Source organism: Mytilus californianus, unplaced genomic scaffold, assembly GCF_021869535.1.
Source record: "Mytilus californianus isolate M0D057914Y unplaced genomic scaffold, xbMytCali1.0.p SCAF_4, whole genome shotgun sequence".
In the NCBI taxonomy this organism is placed as follows: Eukaryota; Metazoa; Mollusca; class Bivalvia; order Mytilida; family Mytilidae; genus Mytilus; species Mytilus californianus.
This window is the reverse complement of record NW_026262690.1, coordinates 93,076,111-93,099,058: the sequence shown is the minus strand read 5'-3', so window position 1 is coordinate 93,099,058 and position 22,948 is coordinate 93,076,111. Positions and strand designations below refer to the sequence as shown.

General features: G+C 33.2%; 2 protein-coding genes across 2 annotated transcripts in view; both read left to right on the top strand.

Moving 5' to 3' along the window:
• LOC127698877 (proton-coupled folate transporter-like) overlaps positions 1 to 22,948 on the top strand; it is a 79,158-nt gene that overhangs the window by 30,725 nt on the left and 25,485 nt on the right. The gene's annotated exons all lie outside the window — the stretch shown is intronic.
• LOC127698876 (proton-coupled folate transporter-like) lies at positions 384 to 20,504 on the top strand. Its single transcript, XM_052202590.1, has 5 exons — positions 384 to 648; positions 10,261 to 11,387; positions 14,989 to 15,072; positions 15,476 to 15,632; positions 16,863 to 20,504. The coding sequence occupies exons 2-5, from the start codon at positions 10,262 to 10,264 to the stop codon at positions 16,927 to 16,929; spliced, it is 1,434 nt and encodes a 477-aa protein (XP_052058550.1). The 5' UTR covers positions 384 to 648; position 10,261; the 3' UTR covers positions 16,930 to 20,504.

Genomic DNA, 22,948 nt, shown 5'->3' with positions numbered 1-22,948 from the left:
ATGTCCAAATTGTTTTTTCTTTTCTTTGTATGTATACTTAACTATTGTTTTTTTTAATGTTGTTGTTGTTGTCTTATTAATGTCTTATATTGTATTATGCTCTTTGTGAGGCCATTCATTTAATGGAAATAAAACATCTTCTTCTATCTATATATAGGAAGGTACACATAGCAACATAAAAAATTAAATTAAAAAAACATGTTTATTAGCGGGATCCAAATGTTCACAATTAAATTAAGATTTATAAAATGATGCTAGAAAATATAGGACCGTGTATAAAAGCCTTAACAGGATTCTACACGTACCAATACAGATACAGAACGAGAAAGTCCGAATTTTAACTGTTCACCCGTATAACGTTCTAGTTATTGACCCAACTACAAAGGCCCTCAGTAAGGAAGTAAACAAAACTATTACATTCATATGATCAAATTTAAATCTGTCAGCTTGCAACGAAATAAAAATAGAGAAACGTGAAAATGATCTGATGATGACAATAATAAATCAATGAGTCAGCAGAACAAGAACTTAAGAGTGTCTTGTGACTGACATTCTTTCAAATTTGATATACACACGGAAACGGTTGTGTCATATATGAATACTGGACAAAATAAACCACATCAGAGAACTAAGGATTCGCAAACAAAGGTAAATCGTAATATCTTTTGTTTTTTTAACTTGTTCTCGCTCAGTCATACCAAAACAATTTTATAGTGGTTGAAGTTTGTATGTGCTACTCCTATCAACCTCATGCCAGCACATTTTTAGTAGTTTCTGAATAGAGAATAGAAGATATAAACGGCATCAACTGTGAAAATTATGTTTTTACATAAGGTGATGATAATGATGATGATAAGGGGTGACTGTTTAATGTCTAGCGGCAACTTTAGAAACACATTCAGGACGAGAACATTTTAATGCGATATGAATATTAATCCTGCTTTGTAATAGACCGAAACGCCGAGCCAGATTTTTAACTTGCGTGCTAGTTCACAAGGTAACAGTCCGCAGGAAGACATGCCACCCTTCCCGGACACATTATTCTGACTCCGAGCTTACCAGTCTTTTCTTTTACTCCATAATTCCGCATGTTTGGTACCGGGCGGGGAACCATCAGATATCTATTTTAAAGTCTTTGGTTTGACCTGGTCGGGATTCAAACCCTTGACCTCACTGACTCGAGTCGAACACGCTACCACGAGAACAATTTATCTAGAATTACTATTTACTTTTCTTATATAGAGTAAACTGTTGGGAAATCTAGTGACAAATATTACCTCCCCTGTAAACACTGAAAACTAGAATTTTTCAATGTTTGTCACGTTTGTTGGCGTTATCAATTATAAAATAACGGGAAAACGTTTTGGTAAATAGTAGAAATAGAAATAATTCAATTCAATTCAAAAATATTTTATTGTTCAAATATCAAACATACATTTAAACAAAGGGATTGGACAAAAGGCAACGCCTATACAAATCTTTTCCCAGTACAAAATGGGTTGAATAATCTGATATATATATACGTTATATTGTTTGAACGTTGTTTTCAATTTAGACTTATGTACATTATATTATATATATTCAGGTTGCACTCTAATAAACTATTTATTCATTCATTCATTCATTCATATGTATAATATATTTCTGGCAACTCATAGATCATTCATTAATTTCAAGTTGAAATAAAACAAAACTTCCATTTAATGTTTTCATTTCCCTCCTTAATGATAGCAAACGATGAGTCTTCTTCTTTTGGTATACAAATATTCCATCGACATCCGATGATTACATATTGTCGCATACGTGGACCATTTATAAAATTTACCATAATTTAAACAAAATATAATTATTTAGTGCAAGAAAATAACAAATTTGTGATTAAAATTATATACAATCTTAATTAATGCTATTAAATAATAGTACAGAGAACAGCTGGAGTGAGCTGTTCTCTGAAGTTATCAATGGATGGTGCTTGGACAAGTACCACAGGGAGCTGATTTCCCTGTGGTATTGTATAAGGAAAGTATGAATGTCTGGAAGAGTCTTTAGATTTATGTATATGCCTGTATGTGAGTGTATGGATTTTCCTAGTTCTTAAGTTCATTACCAATCTTGTGCGTAGCCTACGTTCTGCTAGTGATGAAAATTTTAAGCATGTTTAATTGTAACACTACTATTATTGTGGTATTTATTGCAGATATACCGAGCAGCTCGTCGTTATACCATCTCAATTTTGGATGCCGATTCGATTGTGTGAGGGTCCCAAACAGAACAAGAATATTTAAGTTTGGGTCGGACGAGTGTTTGGTATATATGCCTGGGTTTTTATGTGTGGGTTTGTTGTTTTTAGATTTCGTTTTAGAAAACCTAGTGATTTGTGATGTTATGCCATTTATATGTTGTCCCATTTAAGGTTTGACTGTATTGTGATACCAAGGTACTTAGCTGATGTTACAGATTCAAGTGTATGACCATTTAGAATTTAGCTGTGTGGTACAGGTTGTATCTTTTTGGTGACAGATAGCACAGTGCATTTATCTGGATGGAAAGCCATCAGCTATTGATGTGAAATTGGTTTAAAATGTTGCTATGCGAATAAATTCCTGAAATACAAACTTCAATTTATTTTTCTACTGGCTGTATACCTCTCTGGAACATGCTAATTATCTAGAGGAGGGACGACACTCTGCACACGGCATATATTAATATATATTCATAATTACTTTAAATATCAGCACAACAATGTTAAATCTGCAAATTTCCAGAAGCAAATTTTAGTTCTTCCCTCGCCGGGATTCGAATATCCCAATAGCTTCAATCAATTCCATCTTCATGCCTAATATATCATGTACTGTGTTACAACTCTAGATTCTACTGACGAGGAAAGGTAACACTAGGCCACCGAAAGTTGTTCAGTCTAGGTGGTCGAGTGGTCTAGAGCGCTGGACACAGTGCAGGCGGTGTTGTCTCGATATCCCAATAGCATGAGTTCGAATCCCGACGAGGGAAGAACAAAAACTTGCTTCCGGAAATTTGCAGATTTAACATTGTTGTGCTGATATTTAGAGTAATTATAAATGTACAAGTCTAAATTGAAAACAACGTTCAAATCTATGATTGCGTTGGATAAAAACCGCATTTTTTATACGTATGCATGCAAAACAAATTTCTTGTTAGAAGGGTCTTAATACAGCACAAAAAACAAAGACCAACTAGAATTTTTCAATGTTTGTCACGTTTGTTGGCGTTATCAATTATAAAATAACGGGAAAACGTTTTGGTAAATAGTAGAAATAGAAATAATTCAATTCAATTCAAAAATATTTTATTGTTCAAATATCAAACATACATTTAAACAAAGGGATTGGACAAAAGGCAACGCCTATACAAATCTTTTCCCAGTACAAAATGGGTTGAATAATCTGATATATATATACGTTATATTGTTTGAACGTTGTTTTCAATTTAGACTTATGTACATTATATTATATATATTCAGGTTGCACTCTAATAAACTATTTATTCATTCATTCATTCATTCATATGTATAATATATTTCTGGCAACTCATAGATCATTCATTAATTTCAAGTTGAAATAAAACAAAACTTCCATTTAATGTTTTCATTTCCCTCCTTAATGATAGCAAACGATGAGTCTTCTTCTTTTGGTATACAAATATTCCATCGACATCCGATGATTACATATTGTCGCATACGTGGACCATTTATAAAATTTACCATAATTTAAACAAAATATAATTATTTAGTGCAAGAAAATAACAAATTTGTGATTAAAATTATATACAATCTTAATTAATGCTATTAAATAATAGTACAGAGAACAGCTGGAGTGAGCTGTTCTCTGAAGTTATCAATGGATGGTGCTTGGACAAGTACCACAGGGAGCTGATTTCCCTGTGGTATTGTATAAGGAAAGTATGAATGTCTGGAAGAGTCTTTAGATTTATGTATATGCCTGTATGTGAGTGTATGGATTTTCCTAGTTCTTAAGTTCATTACCAATCTTGTGCGTAGCCTACGTTCTGCTAGTGATGAAAATTTTAAGCATGTTTAATTGTAACACTACTATTATTGTGGTATTTATTGCAGATATACCGAGCAGCTCGTCGTTATACCATCTCAATTTTGGATGCCGATTCGATTGTGTGAGGGTCCCAAACAGAACAAGAATATTTAAGTTTGGGTCGGACGAGTGTTTGGTATATATGCCTGGGTTTTTATGTGTGGGTTTGTTGTTTTTAGATTTCGTTTTAGAAAACCTAGTGATTTGTGATGTTATGCCATTTATATGTTGTCCCATTTAAGGTTTGACTGTATTGTGATACCAAGGTACTTAGCTGATGTTACAGATTCAAGTGTATGACCATTTAGAATTTAGCTGTGTGGTACAGGTTGTATCTTTTTGGTGACAGATAGCACAGTGCATTTATCTGGATGGAAAGCCATCAGCTATTGATGTGAAATTGGTTTAAAATGTTGCTATGCGAATAAATTCCTGAAATACAAACTTCAATTTATTTTTCTACTGGCTGTATACCTCTCTGGAACATGCTAATTATCTAGAGGAGGGACGACACTCTGCACACGGCATATATTAATATATATTCATAATTACTTTAAATATCAGCACAACAATGTTAAATCTGCAAATTTCCAGAAGCAAATTTTAGTTCTTCCCTCGCCGGGATTCGAATATCCCAATAGCTTCAATCAATTCCATCTTCATGCCTAATATATCATGTACTGTGTTACAACTCTAGATTCTACTGACGAGGAAAGGTAACACTAGGCCACCGAAAGTTGTTCAGTCTAGGTGGTCGAGTGGTCTAGAGCGCTGGACACAGTGCAGGCGGTGTTGTCTCGATATCCCAATAGCATGAGTTCGAATCCCGACGAGGGAAGAACAAAAACTTGCTTCCGGAAATTTGCAGATTTAACATTGTTGTGCTGATATTTAGAGTAATTATAAATGTACAAGTCTAAATTGAAAACAACGTTCAAATCTATGATTGCGTTGGATAAAAACCGCATTTTTTATACGTATGCATGCAAAACAAATTTCTTGTTAGAAGGGTCTTAATACAGCACAAAAAACAAAGACCAAAAGAGTGAAAAAGTATATTTTAACAAAACGCATTTGAATAACAGGTCGAACACCAAATGTTCTTAAACCCTGCTGACTGCCATTGGCGATTGCCAAATAAACGGATCACCGATGTAATAAATGGATCTTAATTATAAATTTAATACTAAACAGAAAACAATAAACTTGCGGAAAAGATGGTATACCGCAAACAAAAGGTGCAAAGGTTTTTGTATACTAGTACCATATCCGGATTTCGACAATGAATGTCTCTTCAGTGATGTTAGGAATCGAAACGGTATTTGGAAAGCCATACAATTTACCTCAATTTAGGATAGACTCTTGAATTTTGAGGAGTCAAAATAGGATGAACGGATCATATAAACCCGAAGGCAAATAAAATACAAGCCCAAACGAAAAAATATAAACAAGTCTAAATTGAAAACAACGTTCAGACCTATGATTGCGTTGGATAAAAACCGCAATTTTTATACGTGTGCATGCAAAACAAATTTCTTGTTAGAGGGGTCTAAATATATATATATATATATATGAGGTAAATTATATGGCCTTCCAAATACCGTTTCGATCTCTAACATCACTGAAAAGACATTAATTGTCGATATTCGGATATGGTGCACAAATTTTTCCACCTCAAGTTTGTGGAATACCATCTTTCCGCAAGTTAATTATTTACTGTTTGGTATTAAATTAATATTAAGATCGATTTTGTTAAATCTGGTGATCAAATATATATATATATATATATATATATATATAAACAATTCTTAATTGAAAACAACGCTAAACCAATGATTGCGTTGGATAAAAACCGCATTTTTTATACGTGTGCATGCAAAACAAATGTCCTGGTAGAGGGGTCTAAATACAGCACAAACAACATTTTCCAAAAGACCAGAAAAGTGACAAAGTATATTTTAACAAAACGCATTTGACTAGCAGGTCGAACAATGGATGTTCTTAAAGCCAAAAAAAATGATCACTAGATGTAACAAAATGGATTTTAAATATTAATTTAATATCAAACAGAAAACAATTAACTTGCGGAAAAGATGGTATACCGCAAACAGAAGGTGCAAAAATTAATACACCATATCCGGAGTTTGACAATTAATGTCTCTTCAGTGATTTTAGGTATCGAAACGGTATTTGGAAGGCCATATAATTTACCTCAATTTAGGATAGACTCTTGAATTTTGAAGAGTCGAAATAGGATGAACGGATCATATAAACCCGAAGGCAAATATAATATAAGCCCAAACGAAAAAATATATACAAGTCTAAATTGAAAACAACGTTCAAACCTATGATTGCGTTGGATAAAACCCGCAATTTTTATACGTGTGCATGCAAAACAAATTTCTTGTTAGAGGGGTCTAAATACAGCACAAACAACATTTTCAAAAAGACCAAAAAAGTGAAAAAGTATATTTTAACAAAACGCATTTGACTAACAGTTGAACAACAAATGTTCTTTAACCCTGCTGACTGCCATTGGCGATTGCCAAATAAACGGATCACCGATGTAATAAATGGATCTTAATTATAAATTTAATACTAAACAGAAAACAATAAACTTGCGGAAAAGATGGTATACCGCTAACAAAAGGTGCAAAAGTTTTTGTACACTATATCCGGTTTCGACAATAAGTGTCTCTTTAGTGATGTTAGGAATCGAAACGGTATTTGGAAAGCCATACAATTTACCTCAATTTAGGATCGACTCTTGAATTTTGAGGAGTCATAAATAGGATGAACGGATCATATAAACCCGAAGGCAAATATAATACAAGCCCAAACGAAAAAAATATAAACAAGTCTAAATTGAAAACAACGTTCAAACCTATGATTGCGTTGGATAAAAACCGCAATTTTTATAAGTGTGCATGCAAAACAAATTTCTTGTTAGAGGGGTCTAAATACAGCACAAACAACATTTTCAAAAAGACCAAAAAAGTGAAAAAGTATATTTTAACAAAACCCATTTGACTAACAGGTCGAACAACAAATGTTCTTAAACCCTACTGACTGCCATTGGCGATTGCCAAATAAACGGATCACCGATGTAATAAATGGATCTTAATTATAAATTTAATATTAAACAGAAAACAATAAACTTGCGGAAAAGATGGTATACCGCTAACAAAAGGTGCAAAAGTTTTTGTACACCATATCCAGATTTCGACAATTAATGTCTCTTCAGTGATGTTTGGAATCGAAACGGTATTTGGAAAGCCATACAATTTACCTCAATTTAGGATAGACTCTTGAATTTTGAGGAGTCAAAAATAGGATGAACGGATCATATAAACCCGAAGGCAAATATAATACAAGCCCAAACGAAAAAAATATAAACAAGTCTAAATTGAAAACAACGTTCAAACTTATGATTGCGTTGGATAAAAACCGCAATTTTTATACGTGCGCATGCAAAACAAATTTCTTATATATATATACATGTGATAAGTACGTTTAAACAAGTGACAACTCATTGATAGATCCATCCATTGGATCACCAGTGAAGGTGATACACGGCTGAAAACACATATTATATTCATAAATACTCTAGAACTTGGCCACAATCATCATTGGGGTATCTAGTTTTAAAAATATGTCCGATTACCCCGCCTGCCAACTAAGATGGCCGACATGGCTAAAAATAGAACATAGAGGGAAAATGCAAGTTTTGTCTATTATTTTGAAAACCGTTATAGAGAAAATCTGACATGAAACGTTCAAAATGTTGAGCTCTACCAATTGTTTCATACATCAAGACTGTCAGACGACTTCTTACTGTGGATTCATTTATTTTTGTGGATATCAATTTTCGTGGATTGAGTAAAACTTGCATTTTCGTGGATATTTGATTTCGTGGTTTTGCCAAAGTCTGCATATAACCTTATAGAAAATTTGTAATTCGTTGAACACTTAATTTCGTGGTTCACCTGTACCCACGAAATCCACGAAAATTAGTATCCAACGAATAATAATGAATCCACAGTATATGAGTTATTGCCCTTAAAAGACAAATTTTACCATTTTTTAAAATTTTTGCCTATTATCTTGATAATTATAATAGATAGAGAGAAACTATAAATTGCAAAAATGATCAGCAAGATAAATTCTACAAATAAGTCTATCAAGGTCGAAATCGTCAGTCGACTCCTTATTAGAGTTATTGCCCTTTAATGACGATTTTTACCAATTTTTTGCGTTTTTGCCTTATATCTTAAAAATTATAATAGATAGATAGAAACATAAATAAGCAAAAATGATCAGCAAGACAAGATCTACGGTTAGGTAATATGGAGGAAATAGTCCGACATTTCCTTATTGGAGTTATTGCCCTTGTGACGATTTTACCATTTTTTTGCGTTTTTCCTTAAATGATAAAAATTATAATAGATAAATAGCCATTTTAAATCACAAAAATGACCAGTAAGTCAAGATCTACGAACAAGTCACATTTTGCCGATATAAATAGTAGACTGTCACTCTTTATAGGAGTGATTGCCCTTAAATGAGGATTTTTTTTTACACTCTTTTGTGTTTTGAGCAAAAATCTAAAGAAGAAATAGAGAAACTAAACAGCCTAAATGATCAGCAATACAAGATCATCAAAACAGAGATTTTTGTCAAATTCTATTCTCGTCTACAATTTTGGAGAGTGTCCTTTGTTGAATATGTACATAGATCAAGGTGAGCGACACACAGCCTCTAGTTGCTTATTTACTTGATCTATATGCTTTTTTATGTTTCTTTGTTGAAACAGTTGTATGTTTTTATAGTGATTAAGATTATATTACAATGTTGACTTCTGTATCCCAATTTTTGACGCTTTTACCTGTTATGTCTGTTTGTTTTGCTCTCACATTGTTATCGATATAATGGAATTCAATGCGACTGTTATACAAGTGAAAGGTTTAGCTAGCTCTAAAACCAGGTTTAATCCACCATTTTCTACACAAGGAAATGCCTGTACCAAGTCAGGAATATGACAGTTGTTTTTCATTCGTTAGATGTGTTTGAGCTTTTGATTTTGTCATTTTATAAAGGACTTTCCGTTTTGAATTTCCCATGGAGTTCAGTATTTTTGTTATTTTACTCTTTCCAAGCACGTCATGATGTAAACATCACCTGGACACTCGAAATTTGTTGGAACCACCCCCCCCCCCCTTCCCTTTTAAAATTGGCCGGATCCGCCCCTGATAAAAACAATGGTGTTTAATATTTACCTATTCATTTACGGATTTCACAAATATATTTGGACATTTCATTTGAAAATCATCGTTTTTTATCGACTTCCTATGCAGCATCGGATGGAGAATTTAGGAGACATTTTATGTGCAAGGTTGTATGAATAATATTCTTTTAACAGCTATCAATGTCAATGATTTTTACATGCGAACTAACGAAATATTAACAAAAATTAGTGCCTTGTATTTTTAATGAGATCGAACACAAATTCCCGCCATGATTGTACATAATCTTTAATGATATAGTTTATCAAAAAGAAGTGAAAACACATTAGATATTTTATATAAAGGTCATTTTCGATCAGGTATAAATCTTTCTATTAGAAAACTTGCTATATTTTTAAAGCATAAAAACATTGGCATAATTTAAAAATACGTGTGTTTGCCTCTACTTCCACTTATCGAGATTTTAAGGGGAGGATTATATCTCAAACTAAGTACATTTTCATGTGCCTATCCCCAAATCAGTGATTGTCTTTCTCTATATCTTAATTTTTTGGTCATTTTGGGCGATTAAGTCAGAGCTTGACATCGTGTGTGGACAACTATCATATATAAATAGTTGAAGCTAATGATTTGACCTCTATATGTCTTTGGTTAAATGTTTTCAGTGACGCTTCATTACTGTCTTATTGGTGTCTTTCGTAATTGCTTTTATATATACATACTTCTATTGAAACTCCGTGTTAAATTTTGAATGGTTGTCTGATAAAAGATGTAGTTTTAAAACACTTTGCCTTAAATTATGCTTAAGATAAAAATATGTAGCACCTAGAAATTAAGATACAAGCATCCTTTAATTGTAACTTTAGGATTTAGAAAGTACAGAATATCTGCAAATTTAAAAATATTTCTCACTTTCTTAGTTTATATTATAGAATGGATCCCATCGAGGAAGATAAACCACTTTTGCCCGTACTAGATGGGCCCAATGAAAAACCAGTCATTGTTCGTCCTGTATATCAGTTCATTATGATAGAAATTATTTGCATTCTGCATTTTGGAGCTTTAATAGCTATGTTGCCAATCCAGCAGTTTTATATCATAGACGAAGTTGCAAAGAAATATGGAGAAGACGGTGAAAAATCAAACGTCGACTATTGCCCAATTAATGGTACCGAACTTTCAAACAATACAAGTAATATCGTACAAGCAGAATCTGCAAACGTACTCATGTACCTAGGATTCGTGGGTACATTTATCGCTGTGATTCCCATATTGGTATTAGGTTCACTCACAGACAGATATGGAAGAAAATTTCCTTTGTATCTATCATTGGTTGGAATTTTACTCAAAGAAATTGTAATGACTGTTACCGTTTACAAAGGGTTGTCACTCTGGTTTTTAGCTTTGGGAGAATTTTTCCTCGGCATCACTGGACATTTTGGTCTTTTTTTAGCTGCTATGATGGGAATGATTGCCGATATTACAACTCCTGGTAAAGACAGAGCAATAAAGATAATCGTTTTGGAAGGAACTGCAGCTGTTGCCTTAGCATTTTCGATTTTAGGTATTGGCTTTTGGATAAAAGACGGGAATTATAGACACCCATTGATAATGTGCATCGCATGTACCGTTTTGGCTCTAATATTAACATTAACATTATTGTCCGAGACGTCGAAGACAAACAAAAAGAAGGACACCAGGATATGCACTAAATCAGTTATGTGCGCATGTTTCGATGTGTACAGAAATGGGAGCAGGATAAGAAATAAAAAATTGTTGATAGGACAAATCATATTTTGTATCAATTCTGGGGCACTCTTGGGGAAATCAAACGTTGTTACTTTATTCCTGCTCAACAAGCCGTTGTGCTGGAATGAGGTTGACGTTCAGGTTTTTACATGCTTCCAAATCTTGGTGAACTGGGTTGCAATATTATTTGGCATTAAAATTGTACACAAATACCTTGCAGATTACACCATTGTTATAGCAGGAACAGTGTCGGCCATAGCAAGCTCAGTCACTTTGGCTTTCAGTTTAGAAGACTGGATAGTTTATTTATGTAAGTATCTTTTACGGTTAGAACAAAAGTAAAGAGAGATGAGGTGAAAGACAGCAACCTTACAACACAGAAAAATCTAAAGACGACTTGAGGTAAACATGGCTTTCTAGAGTAGAGTATATCAAGCTATATTATTGCAGTTAGTCTCGAATAGAAAATCAGGTTGCAAGAATCAAAGATCGATCTACTGTCCGTATTAAATTTACAAAAAGCATTAAGACAACTACTGGACAAGTAGCCGGTTAAAATCTCACTCTCCTTTAATCTCGATAAGAGAAATGACAAATGAAAAATTTGTCATCTTTCTATTAAAGCATTTACAAATATCGATCTCAGGAAGATCTGCAGTTGTAAAACTGTTAAACCAGAAGATGATACTGCAAACTTTATTAAAACAATCAGTCAGAAAGGATGCTACGAGAAAATATGGTTTATTAATTAGATGAAATTGGTTTTGAACGAGTTTTCTGTAACGACGATTATTCTTAGGTCGGTACTTTGTATTTTTAGATTTTCTGATCACTTGACGTCCGTCGTCCGTTAACTTTTACAAATCTTCTCCTCTGAAACTACTTAGCCAGATGTAACGAAACTTGGCCACAATCCCCATTGGATATATAGTTTAAAAAATTCGTAAGGGGTTCCACGGAACCCTGTGTGTCGCCTGCGATTGCTGCTGTTAGTGTAGAAGTGTTATGTTGACTTAAAAAGTGAGTCCATTTATAAGTAAAATACAGAATTTGAAAAAAGATTCAAACTTTTCTTTAGATGCAATTTCTTGGTCTTGAAGATTAGCTTCTGTCCAAGTTTCATAACAATTCATGAATGTTTATGAATTTATCATGTCAAAATTGTTTAATCCCAGACTGGCTGTAAATGTTAACTGTATTAAAAAAAACCAAAGTCTATCTATCAGAAAGATATTAAAAATGAAAAAAAAAATTTCAAAGGTTTGCTTAAGACATTATCTCTTAATCATTAAAAAGTTTCTGCCAGAGTTTTCATAAAACTCCATGAAAGTTTGACAAGGTAATTGACGTGTAACAAACTTTAACCCCGGATATTTACTTGTTAACTGTAAAAAACTTAAGTCCATGAATCAGTAAAATATGGGAAAATGAAAATAAATATTTTGCAAAATTTTGCTGTGGATACCTGTCTTTTGGTCATAAACAAGCTTCTGTCCAAATTTCATAAACTTCAAACACTATTGTGCTATTTCGTGGCGGTCAGTTTTTGTTGGTGGAGGAAGCCGTAGTGGCCGGAGAGAACCACCGACCTTCAGTAGGAAAACTGACAATCCGAGTCAATAAATACCGCGTGCGGGATTCGAACTCACAACCTCAGTGTTGACTGGCTAGTGATACAATAGTTCGTCTACTTAGACCACTCGGCCACCGAGGCCCTACAATAGATAGATGGAAAGTTTAAAAAGAAAAAATTATCAGCAAGACAAACTCTACAAATAAGTCTCGTGGTCGAAATCTTCACTTGATTCCTTAGGGAGCTACCATTTGATTTTTATGAGGGGGGGGGGGGGGGGGGATGCTAGGATGAAACATGTTGCCCTCCTTTTTTTTAGTTGTAATGTCTGTCCTGCCTTTTTATTTTTCACTCTATTCGGTCCTTCCTTTTTTTTTATTAGTATATCCTGACTCTTTTACATAAATTGTCATCCTGCCTTTTTTTTGGCCAAGTTGCTGATCCTGCCATTTGTTTTTACTCATAACTCCTGTTCTGCCTTTTTTCAAATTTTTCATCCTAGCTCCCCCCCCCCCCCCCCCCCCCCTCCCCCATAAAAATCAAATGGTAGCTCCCTAATTGGATACATTGCCCTTTAATGACATTTTTGTCTCGCCTGCGACGAAAGTCGCGGAAAGCGAGACATAGGGATTGCTTTTCCGGCGAAGACGGCGATGGCTCCAGCGTCAACAATTGTTTTCTGCTTAAGTTAGTTTGAAAGGAACTACTTGTGATAGATCATTGCTATTTGGTATGAAGTTGCATTGCTATTAGTACATATCAGTTTGCCGACTATTTCGAGGCCCTGTCACCTAAGTCAAGGTGCAGTGACTTTGAATTAATAAGCAATTTTCAATTTTTAATTTTTCTGCTTAATCTAGTTTGATAGGATCTACTGGTGATAGATCATTGATATTTTGTATGAAATCGCATTACTTTCAGTATATATAAGTTTGACAACTATTTTGAGGCCCTGCCCTCCTAGGCCATGGTTCAGTGACTTTCAGTTAATTAGCAATTTTCAATGATAAGTTTTCTGCTTAAGTTAGATTGATATGAACTACTTGCGATAGATCAATGATATTTTCTATAAAGTTGCATTACTATCAGTACATATCAGTTTGACGACTATTTCAAGGCCCTGGCCTTGCGGTCATAAAACTTTCGAGCACGATTTTCGTACTCAGACTCAGAAAACAACCAATCAAAATCATGGATTTGGTGTTTCGAGCACAAATTTTGTACTCCGAGTACCGAGTAAAGTTTTATGACCGAGAGCCCTGGTCCCCTAGGTCATGGTCCAGTGACTTTCAATCATTTAACAATTTTCAATGTTAAGTTTTCAGATTAAGTTAGTTTGATAGGAACTACTTACAATAGACAATATTTTCTATAAAGTTACATTGCTGTCTGTACATATCAGTTTGACAACCATTTTGAGGCCCTACCCACTAGTTGGTCAGCGACTTTGAGTTAACTAGCAATGTTGCTATCCATCAGATTGTCTTTTTATGAATTCTATGCCGACAGGCGAGACATACCTCTTTATTTTGCGTTTTTGCCTATTATCTTAAACTATAATGGACAGATGAAAGCTTTGAATGCAAAAATAATCATCAAGACAAAATCAAGTAAGTCAACATGTATGTGACCGAAATCGTCAGTCGACTCCATATTGGAGTTTTTGCTCTTTGATGACGATTTGTTTTTGCGTTTAGCTTATCATATTGAAAACTATAAAAGATAGATAGATACATTAAACTAGCAATTATGCTTAGAAAGACAAGTTCTACTAATAAGTCATATGTTGCCGAAGTTGTTAGTTGACTCTTTATTAAAGTTATTTCCCTGAAATGATAATTTTTTAATCTTTTTTTTTGTGTTTTGGCTACCGTTTGGGCAAAAAATAAAGAAGATAGAGGGTAACTGTAAACAGAAAAAAATATCAGCAATACGAAATCAACATCAAAGAGATTTTTTTACAGTAGACACATCCAAGTTCAAAAACATAATAAAACTTCAGATTTAAAGAAAAAAATAGGATTTATCTTTTTTCGTGAGCACGGCACTTGTTTCTGGAATAACCCTAAGGAACGGATTCAAAACGGGGGGGGGGGGGGGGGGGGGAATAAAAAATCCTGGATCCAACCTGACCTTCATCAGGTACTTTCGCCAGGAAATCAGATTGGAAAAAGGCATACAGAATTTGTAAGTATCAAAACTAAATGGGCCTCAATGATACAATCAAAACCATTTTTTTATAATTTATATATAATAATTATATATAGTAGGAATAATGTTTTTGCAATGTATTGCTTGATACTTTTGTTCCCTATTTGACACTTTTACTTTATTACAGATGCGGTGATTAGTATAATGGCAGTCTCGACTTCACCCTTACTTAGATCGGTTCTTTCAAGGCTGGTGTTACCAGATGAACAAGGTAATATTTTGTTCAGACTCTTGTCAGGTAATGACGAAAGTATGATTTTTTTGCTAAGGCTCATGCCATTTGATATAAACAAGACAATTACAATTTTTCTATCCAAGCTATCATGTCATTCACTGAATAAGGTAATGTTTTGTTTGAGCCCATGTCACCTGATGAACGATAAACTGTTTTACCAGTCCCTTGTCACTTGATAAGCAGAGTAATGTTTTGCTCGAGTTCGGATCTCATTAGGAACAAGTGATCGTTTTCAATTAATGGAAATATGGTAGGTAACCAGTAACACACCTTTACCATCAAAAAGAGTGAGAAGACACTACTGCAGGAGTAATTTTTCAAGTATGTTACTAAAAGAATGTTCACGCATGTGCTAACTGTCATTACAACTATTTTTTAGGAAGCCTTTTTGCTTGTATTGGTAGTTCTGAATTACTGCTGACATCACTTGCACAGCTGTTTTATGGTTATGTTTACAAAGAGACTGTTAGTTATCTTCCGGGGTTGGTGTTTTTGATAACGGCTGGAGTTCTAGTGATAGAATTCTGTTTATCTTTGTAAGTTTAATCTTACGTACATTTTTAAAATTTTTATTACTAAATTTCTTTGTATTCAAGCAATAAGAGTTTTCAATATTGCAAAATTTTTCCACATCGCACCCCCCCTAAATTTTACAACTCTACCTTATTGGAGGATTTGTTGCCATCGGTCATGGTCTATTGACTTTGGAACTTTTGCTTAGTTAACATATTAGGTCAGTTTAAGATGAATCATTTTAAATGGAAAGTCAATGATATTTGGTTTGCAGCTGTATTATCATTTGCTCGTCTCGTTTCCATGGATATTATATGACCCCATCCTCTCAGTCATGGTTGACTTTGAAACTTTTGTTTAGGTAAATTGGTAAATTGATAAAGATTGTGTTAAGGTTAGTTTAAGGGGAACCATTTATGATAGAATCTTTATGATAAGTCAATGATATTTGGTATGCAGTTGTATTAGCAATGGCATATCTCATTTGTACTGAGATTATTTTGTCCTGCATCATCAGTCATGGTAAATTGACTGAATGTATTACATAGTTTACATGTTAAAAGTATTGCAATTTTAGTTTGAAAAATTCGCATTTACTATCAAAATTACATACAGGCAAGACATATCTATGTGTCAATAGTTTATTTTAAATTTTACTGATAAATAGACTTATGGTTTTAGGCAGTCAACAAAATACTTTTAGCAGCAGTCGCTTGGAAGACACAAGGTTCCACAGAACACTTTATACAAATTTTTAAATCAATTGATTTTTTTTAACTTTTCTGAAAAACATCTACATATATTCCTTATGGGAGGGAGTTTTGGCTGAAACTGTTATCTGGCATCAAAATTTCCAGTTTTTGCAAGAATTTTGAATCCTAAGAGCAAAATGCACAACAACATTATATATTTTCATATATCTTCATATCAATTGAATAATAAAGGTTATGACGGATCAGATCGAAAGAAGCCCAGAAAACAACAACTAACAAAAAAAAAAAAAAAGACGCAAAGTATGAATTTTGAAATTCTCCATTTTCTTTGCAACTTCGTCTATTACATAAAACTGTTGGATTGGGAGCATTGCCATCAGAGCACCAAAACTGATCACATTTACTGAAAGCTAATTCAAAGGCAATTAGATTATCAAACTGAGTTTTATTGAAAACCTGAACGGTTAAAGAGCACAGTTACATATACATTTTTGTAAAATTCAACATAATCTTATATAATGAATTTTATTTTATTTTCAGAGTTCTATACAGTATTATGTCCTCAGAACCAATATCTGTAACAGAAACAGTTATTAAAGTCTCCTAGATTTTAGAGCGATCTGTATCAGGAACATTGATTGAAATCTCTGGATTTTATACCAAAGACAGTAGTTGAAATCTCCAAGGCCATAAAAAAGAATATGTTTGTTTGCCCTAACTCTACCTTCCCAGAAAATAGCTGCCTTCTCAAAATCTTTTATTGTCCTGATGTGAAAAAGTTTTTTTTTTAATCAGATAGGCATGAAGACTAAAATACATCTGACACTTCAATTTCTTGTTGCCGAAAAAAAAGAAAAGAAAATGCCTACCAACCTACCCACTGTCTTTATGTTTTGGTAGGGTTTGGGCAAACCAACATATTTTTAAGTGTTTATAAATATTTAAGATCTGTGATCCTGTATCAAAAACAATTGTAAAATATCCTGTGTTTGAGAGCTGTATATGTAAGAAACAATGATTGAAATCTAAAAATTTAAGACGCGTCTCCCTAATGCATTGAATTTCATAAATTTTAAAAGATGTCTCCCTTATGCAGGTAATCTCCGAAATGTTTAGATCTTTCCAGTTATAGCAGAATCTCTAATATTTCAGAGAACCAGTAGTTGGAATCCGGTAATTTTAAGATCTGTCTGTTTTTTACCAAACATATGATTGAATCTCCTTTATTTAGGATCTGTTGGTATTTATCAGGAACAGGGATTGAAGGTTGCATAGAATAAAGAACACAACAAAAGTTGAAATCTCCTAAATTAAAGTCGTGTCTGTCTTAATCAGACATTCAAATAAAACTTTCAAATTTAAGACCTGGTTTTCTCCATAAAAACAGTGAATACATTCTCCTTGCTAAAAGTTAACGGTCAACTAATTGTCTTTGTCAGAAACTGCAGTTTAATTCTCCTAAGATCTTTCTGTATATTAGAAACAATGGTTGAAGTCTTCTAGATTTAAGACCCATCTATTTCAAAAAAAGTGGTTGAAATCTCAGTGAATACATTCTCCTTGCTAAAAGTTAACGGTCAACTGATTGTCTTTGTCAGAAACTGCAGTTTAATTCTCCTAAGATCTTTCTGTATATTAGAAACAATGGTTGAAGTCTTCTAGATTTAAGACCCATCTATTTCAGAAAAAGTGGATGAAGTTTTCTATATTTATTTGTCTTTTTGGTTAATACCTTATATTTTGATTCCAAAGTTATTGAAGGATGAAGTTTTACACTTGCCAATACATTCAACCACATGTCTAGTCACTTGTGTTTAATAAAACAGTGCAATTAACTACTTTTCAGTCACTATATATTATATACAATTTATCAATGATTGACTTGGTTAAGTTTAGCATTTAGGTCCTTTCCTCTGAAATTCAACCTAGGATTGTCAGTTTTCCTACCAAAAGTCGTTGGTTCTCTCCGGGCACTCCGGCTTCCTCCACCAATAAAAACTGACCGCCATGAAATAGCACAATAGTGTTGAAAGTGGCGTTAATCATCAATCAATCAATTAATTTGAAACTCAACATTGTATACATATATCACCAATGCTATTATACTATTAAATAACTCTTATTTTGTTTAATATAGTGCCACTACAATTAGAGTACTATGACCTATGTTTAATCATTGAGTAACTTTGGTTTAGTTTAGTGTTTATATTATATCTGATTTCCATTGTGGTATATAATTGAAACATATCTGTATAGTACAACACATTCCCAAGGCGTTTGAGCTCCTGAAAGTTTCATCTCGTGTTCAAATGAATTTTGTTCAACTTTTTATTCAAGTTGATTTTTCATGGTATGTTTATGGCATCTCACCACTATCTTCCAATCTACCCCCAGAGTTCAGCACAATTCAGCAGTACTTGAGAAATCACGACCTACATTTACTAATTATTTACAAGACAATTATGAATCATTAATGTGTATTAAGATAGGACACCTTAGCCATGCAGAGATAATCTGTAATTCTACTTTTGGGATTTTTTCCAAAAATGATTTTTTTTTCTTTTTTATCTTTTGTCTTTATCCTCCATTTTGTTTTACAACTTTAGTATTGAATGCCATATTGCACCTTCTTCTTTATACTTTGATTCAGGTTGAAAGTAATCAGCATTTATAAGAGTGACTTGTTTCATCGGATCAGATCTGACGGTTCTCAAAGCATAGTGTTCATTTGAGTGATTATGATGTTACACCTGACTGTTTATTGAAATTTTATGTGTTATTTTGAGAAGTTATTTTGTTACATTCTGTGTTTTAAATATTTGTTATTTAGAGTTACATTTTGTTAGATCCGGTTTTTTTAAAAAGGTAATGCTATTATAAATATTGCCATTTCTGTAACACAGTGATGACTGCTGTACCCATATTTTGACTATTTTATTTATAATGTCTGTTTTGTTCACGCATCGTTGTAAATATAACGGAATTTGATAAGACTGTCGTACAAGTGAGAAGTTTAGCGCTATAAAACCAGGTTCAATTCACCATTTTCTACATTTGAAAATGCCTGTACCAAGTCAGGAATATGACAGTTGTTGTCCATTCGTTTGATGTGTTTTGTCATTTGATTTTGCCATGTGATTAGGGACTTTCCGATTGAATTTTCCTCGGAGTTCAGTATTTTTGTGATTTTACTTTTTTCTTACCTGATTTTTTTTTTATGTAATCATGTATATAAATGTTATATGAGTCAAAAATATATTATCATGCATATTGTGTTCATGTTTGGGTGGAATGATATAAAAATAAGAAAATGTGGTATGATTTTCAATGAGACAATTATCAACCAGAGGTTTATAGAAATTTGCTTCATTTGATTAAAAGGGAAAATGAACAGGGTTGATGTCAATGAGATAACAACCTACAATAATATATTACAACAAAGAACATCCAAAGGGTCCACCAGAGAGTCTAAATAAATTTAGAATCAATTATCAGAGGTACAATGTATAAAATCTACACCACAATTTAAACAGTTAAATAGTAAAAACTTTACTTTAGACATACCGTGGTAAGCAAGGTAAATAAAGTACACATATTTTTTGTTTCTTCTTTGTGAAATACTATAAATTCAGATATTATAGCGTGCGTTTATTATTGCGATGTTTTAAGAACGGAAAAAGATTTGAGAATATTTATGGCTATTCCAGGACAATTTGCATACAGATAAATGTATAAGATATCAGAATGGGAGTTTTAACTATTGCAATACCCACTTAGTCGCATTATTCGCATTAATGAAAACCTCGCAATAATTTTTGAATTTACAGTAACTTATCCCTCTCATTCAATCAAAGGAAATAATGCCATCTGAAAAATATTCAATGTTTCCCTTTTTGAAAACACGGTTTTTAGATACATTGAATTTCCCAAAATCAAACTTGAAGTTTAATATATTATTCTAAAAATGAATTTAGGATAGCTGTATTACGATTTAAGATGGTATGGGGTCTTCCACAATCTCGGATCGAGTAAAATAGCACAACACCATAGGCCTAGATTTTCAATGAAATCGGCAAATTTTGATGCCGTGATGAAATTTACAAATAAGAATTTTCATTTAAATGAACAAATTAATGTGATTTTATCTTAAAATCATTTATATTTTAATAAAGGTAAAATATTTTTGATTGTTTTCATTTTTTTTTTACTTAGCATATATATATACAAAGGGGAGATAGCTCAGTAATTGTATTATGAATAAACTAATCCACTAATCCACTTGAATTTTTTCTATTTTTATGTCATAGACCCCATTTTTGGTTTGATATTCTAAAAGCATTTTACAAGAGCTATCTTTTCATATGTTATTGCAAAATTCTATCATTTAGTTTACTATTGTAGTCTAACCTATAGCTTGAAAACATGCTTGGTGAGGCTGGTAACCTATCATTTTTATTATTTTTGAACATATCACAATATACACTGCATTTTGGCTAAGTTTGAAAACGTTCTATCTATTTTTGTTTAAACTCCCATTCTACTTTAAGTATATATCTCCCAATTGATACGATATTCCCGGGCTTGTGTTTCCTATCATGATTTCCTTGATAGAGGATTGCTGCTCACAAGGAAGCTATTAAGCCAAGAGTTCCAAATGGTGAAGTTGAAATCATCCCTTCGTAAATTTTACGGACGCCATCACGAGTTGGTTGACCGTTATGGAATAACCGTTTCACAGATGATATCGGATATGTTCCTTATGTCGTAACTACAATACCCTTCCCTTTTCACGAATGTGACTTACCGAATTAGACTATTTACCGGATTTGTAATAACATAAGCAACACGACGAGTGCCACATGTGGAGCAGGACCTGCTTACTCTTCCGGAGCACCTGAGATCACCCCCAGTTTTTGGTGGGGTTCGTGTTGCTTAGTCCTAATTTTTCTATGTTGTGTCATCTGTACTATTATTTGTCTGTTTGTCTTTTTATTTTTGGCCATGGCGTTGTCAGTTTGTTTTCGATCTATGAGTTTGACTGTCCCTCTGGTATCTTTCGTCCCTCTTTTAAGGTTTATATTCAAATCCTTTAACTACATACATTGTATTTGGTAGTTACTTTGTTGATGCATTGTGTTTTTATTTATAGGTGTTGTATTTAAAGTTTTCTTGATTTTGTGTCTGTTTTTTAATTATTCTTTCTTGAATATACAGAAATATTGTCATAACTTAGATTGGGCAATTTTCTTGATAAAAAAATATTTTGTGACTTTATCTTAAAAATTGGAAATAATTTTACCTGAATATAGGACAGAAAGTCACAGGACAAAAAGTCACAAGTCAGTTTTAAAAATTAGTAGGGTATATAGCATGTATTTTAAATACGATTTTATCCGTTATTTTTAGAATATTGGGATTGCATAATTAAAATAAAGTCATATATTACAGAAGTTAGTGCAATCATTAGTCTTCATTAATCAGCTGGTTTTTTTTTTATATATAACGTAATCTTAAAAATCTTTTCAAGCGGTGTAATATAACAATTGGTTAAACACAAGCGGACCCCCAAGCTAATGCATACACACTTTTTTCTTTACAAGTTAATAAAAACTACTAAGATTGAGAAATATTAAAGTTAATTTGCCGAATCCCTTCCATAAAAAGTTTTTTAATTATTCTTTCTTGAATATACAGAAATATTGTCATAACTTAGATTGGGCAATTTTCGAACAAATTACCTGTTGTCATTGATCATCAATACTATTTCCTTATAAATATTCCTCCAATCAGCGAAATTTACAAAACTTTTCAGTTATGTGTAAATTGCTATTTACCCTGAATTTACTTCACAAAACCCAACGACTTTTAAAATAGTTATTCATTATTTTATTATGGGGCCGGATTGGTTTGGGGCCGGAACGACCTGATACCTTGAAAAGGGCAAAATTGGGTATTTCGCATTGGGGTGATAACATCTCCATTTCTTGTCCGAGCCTCTTTAAATTCAAACTGATGTTTACTTTCGTACAAACCTTAGATGAGCTCGATTTTCAGAAAAATCTGAAATGAGGGACCATTTTTGGGGAGGTTGCCTTGTGTAAAAATTGATGTCGCCTGGATAGCGTCTCAATTTCTTATCCGAACTTTTTGAAATTCAAACCAATGTTCACTCTGAAGGAAACCTTGGATAAGCTCGATTTTAAGAAAAATCTAAAATTGGGCACCATTTTTTGGGATGGGGGACTTGTAAAAATTGATGTCGCCAGGAAGCGTCTCCATTTCTTGTCCGAACCTCTTCAAATTCAAACCAAGTTTCACTCTCAATGAAACCTTAGATGAGTTCGATTTTCAGAAAAACCTGAAATAGGGGACCATTTTTGGGGAGGGGGACTTGTAAAAATTGATGTCGCCTGGATAGCGTCTCAATTTCTTGTCCGAACCTCTTCAAATTCAAACTGAGGTTCAGCCTCATGGAAACCTTAGTTGAGCTCGATTTTCAGAAAAATCCGAAATGAGGGACATATTGTTTTGGGGAGTGGGACTCGTAAAAATTGCACATAAAAATGATATCGCCCTTATAGCGTCTCCATTTCTTGTCAGAGCCTCTTCAAGATCAAACTGAGGTT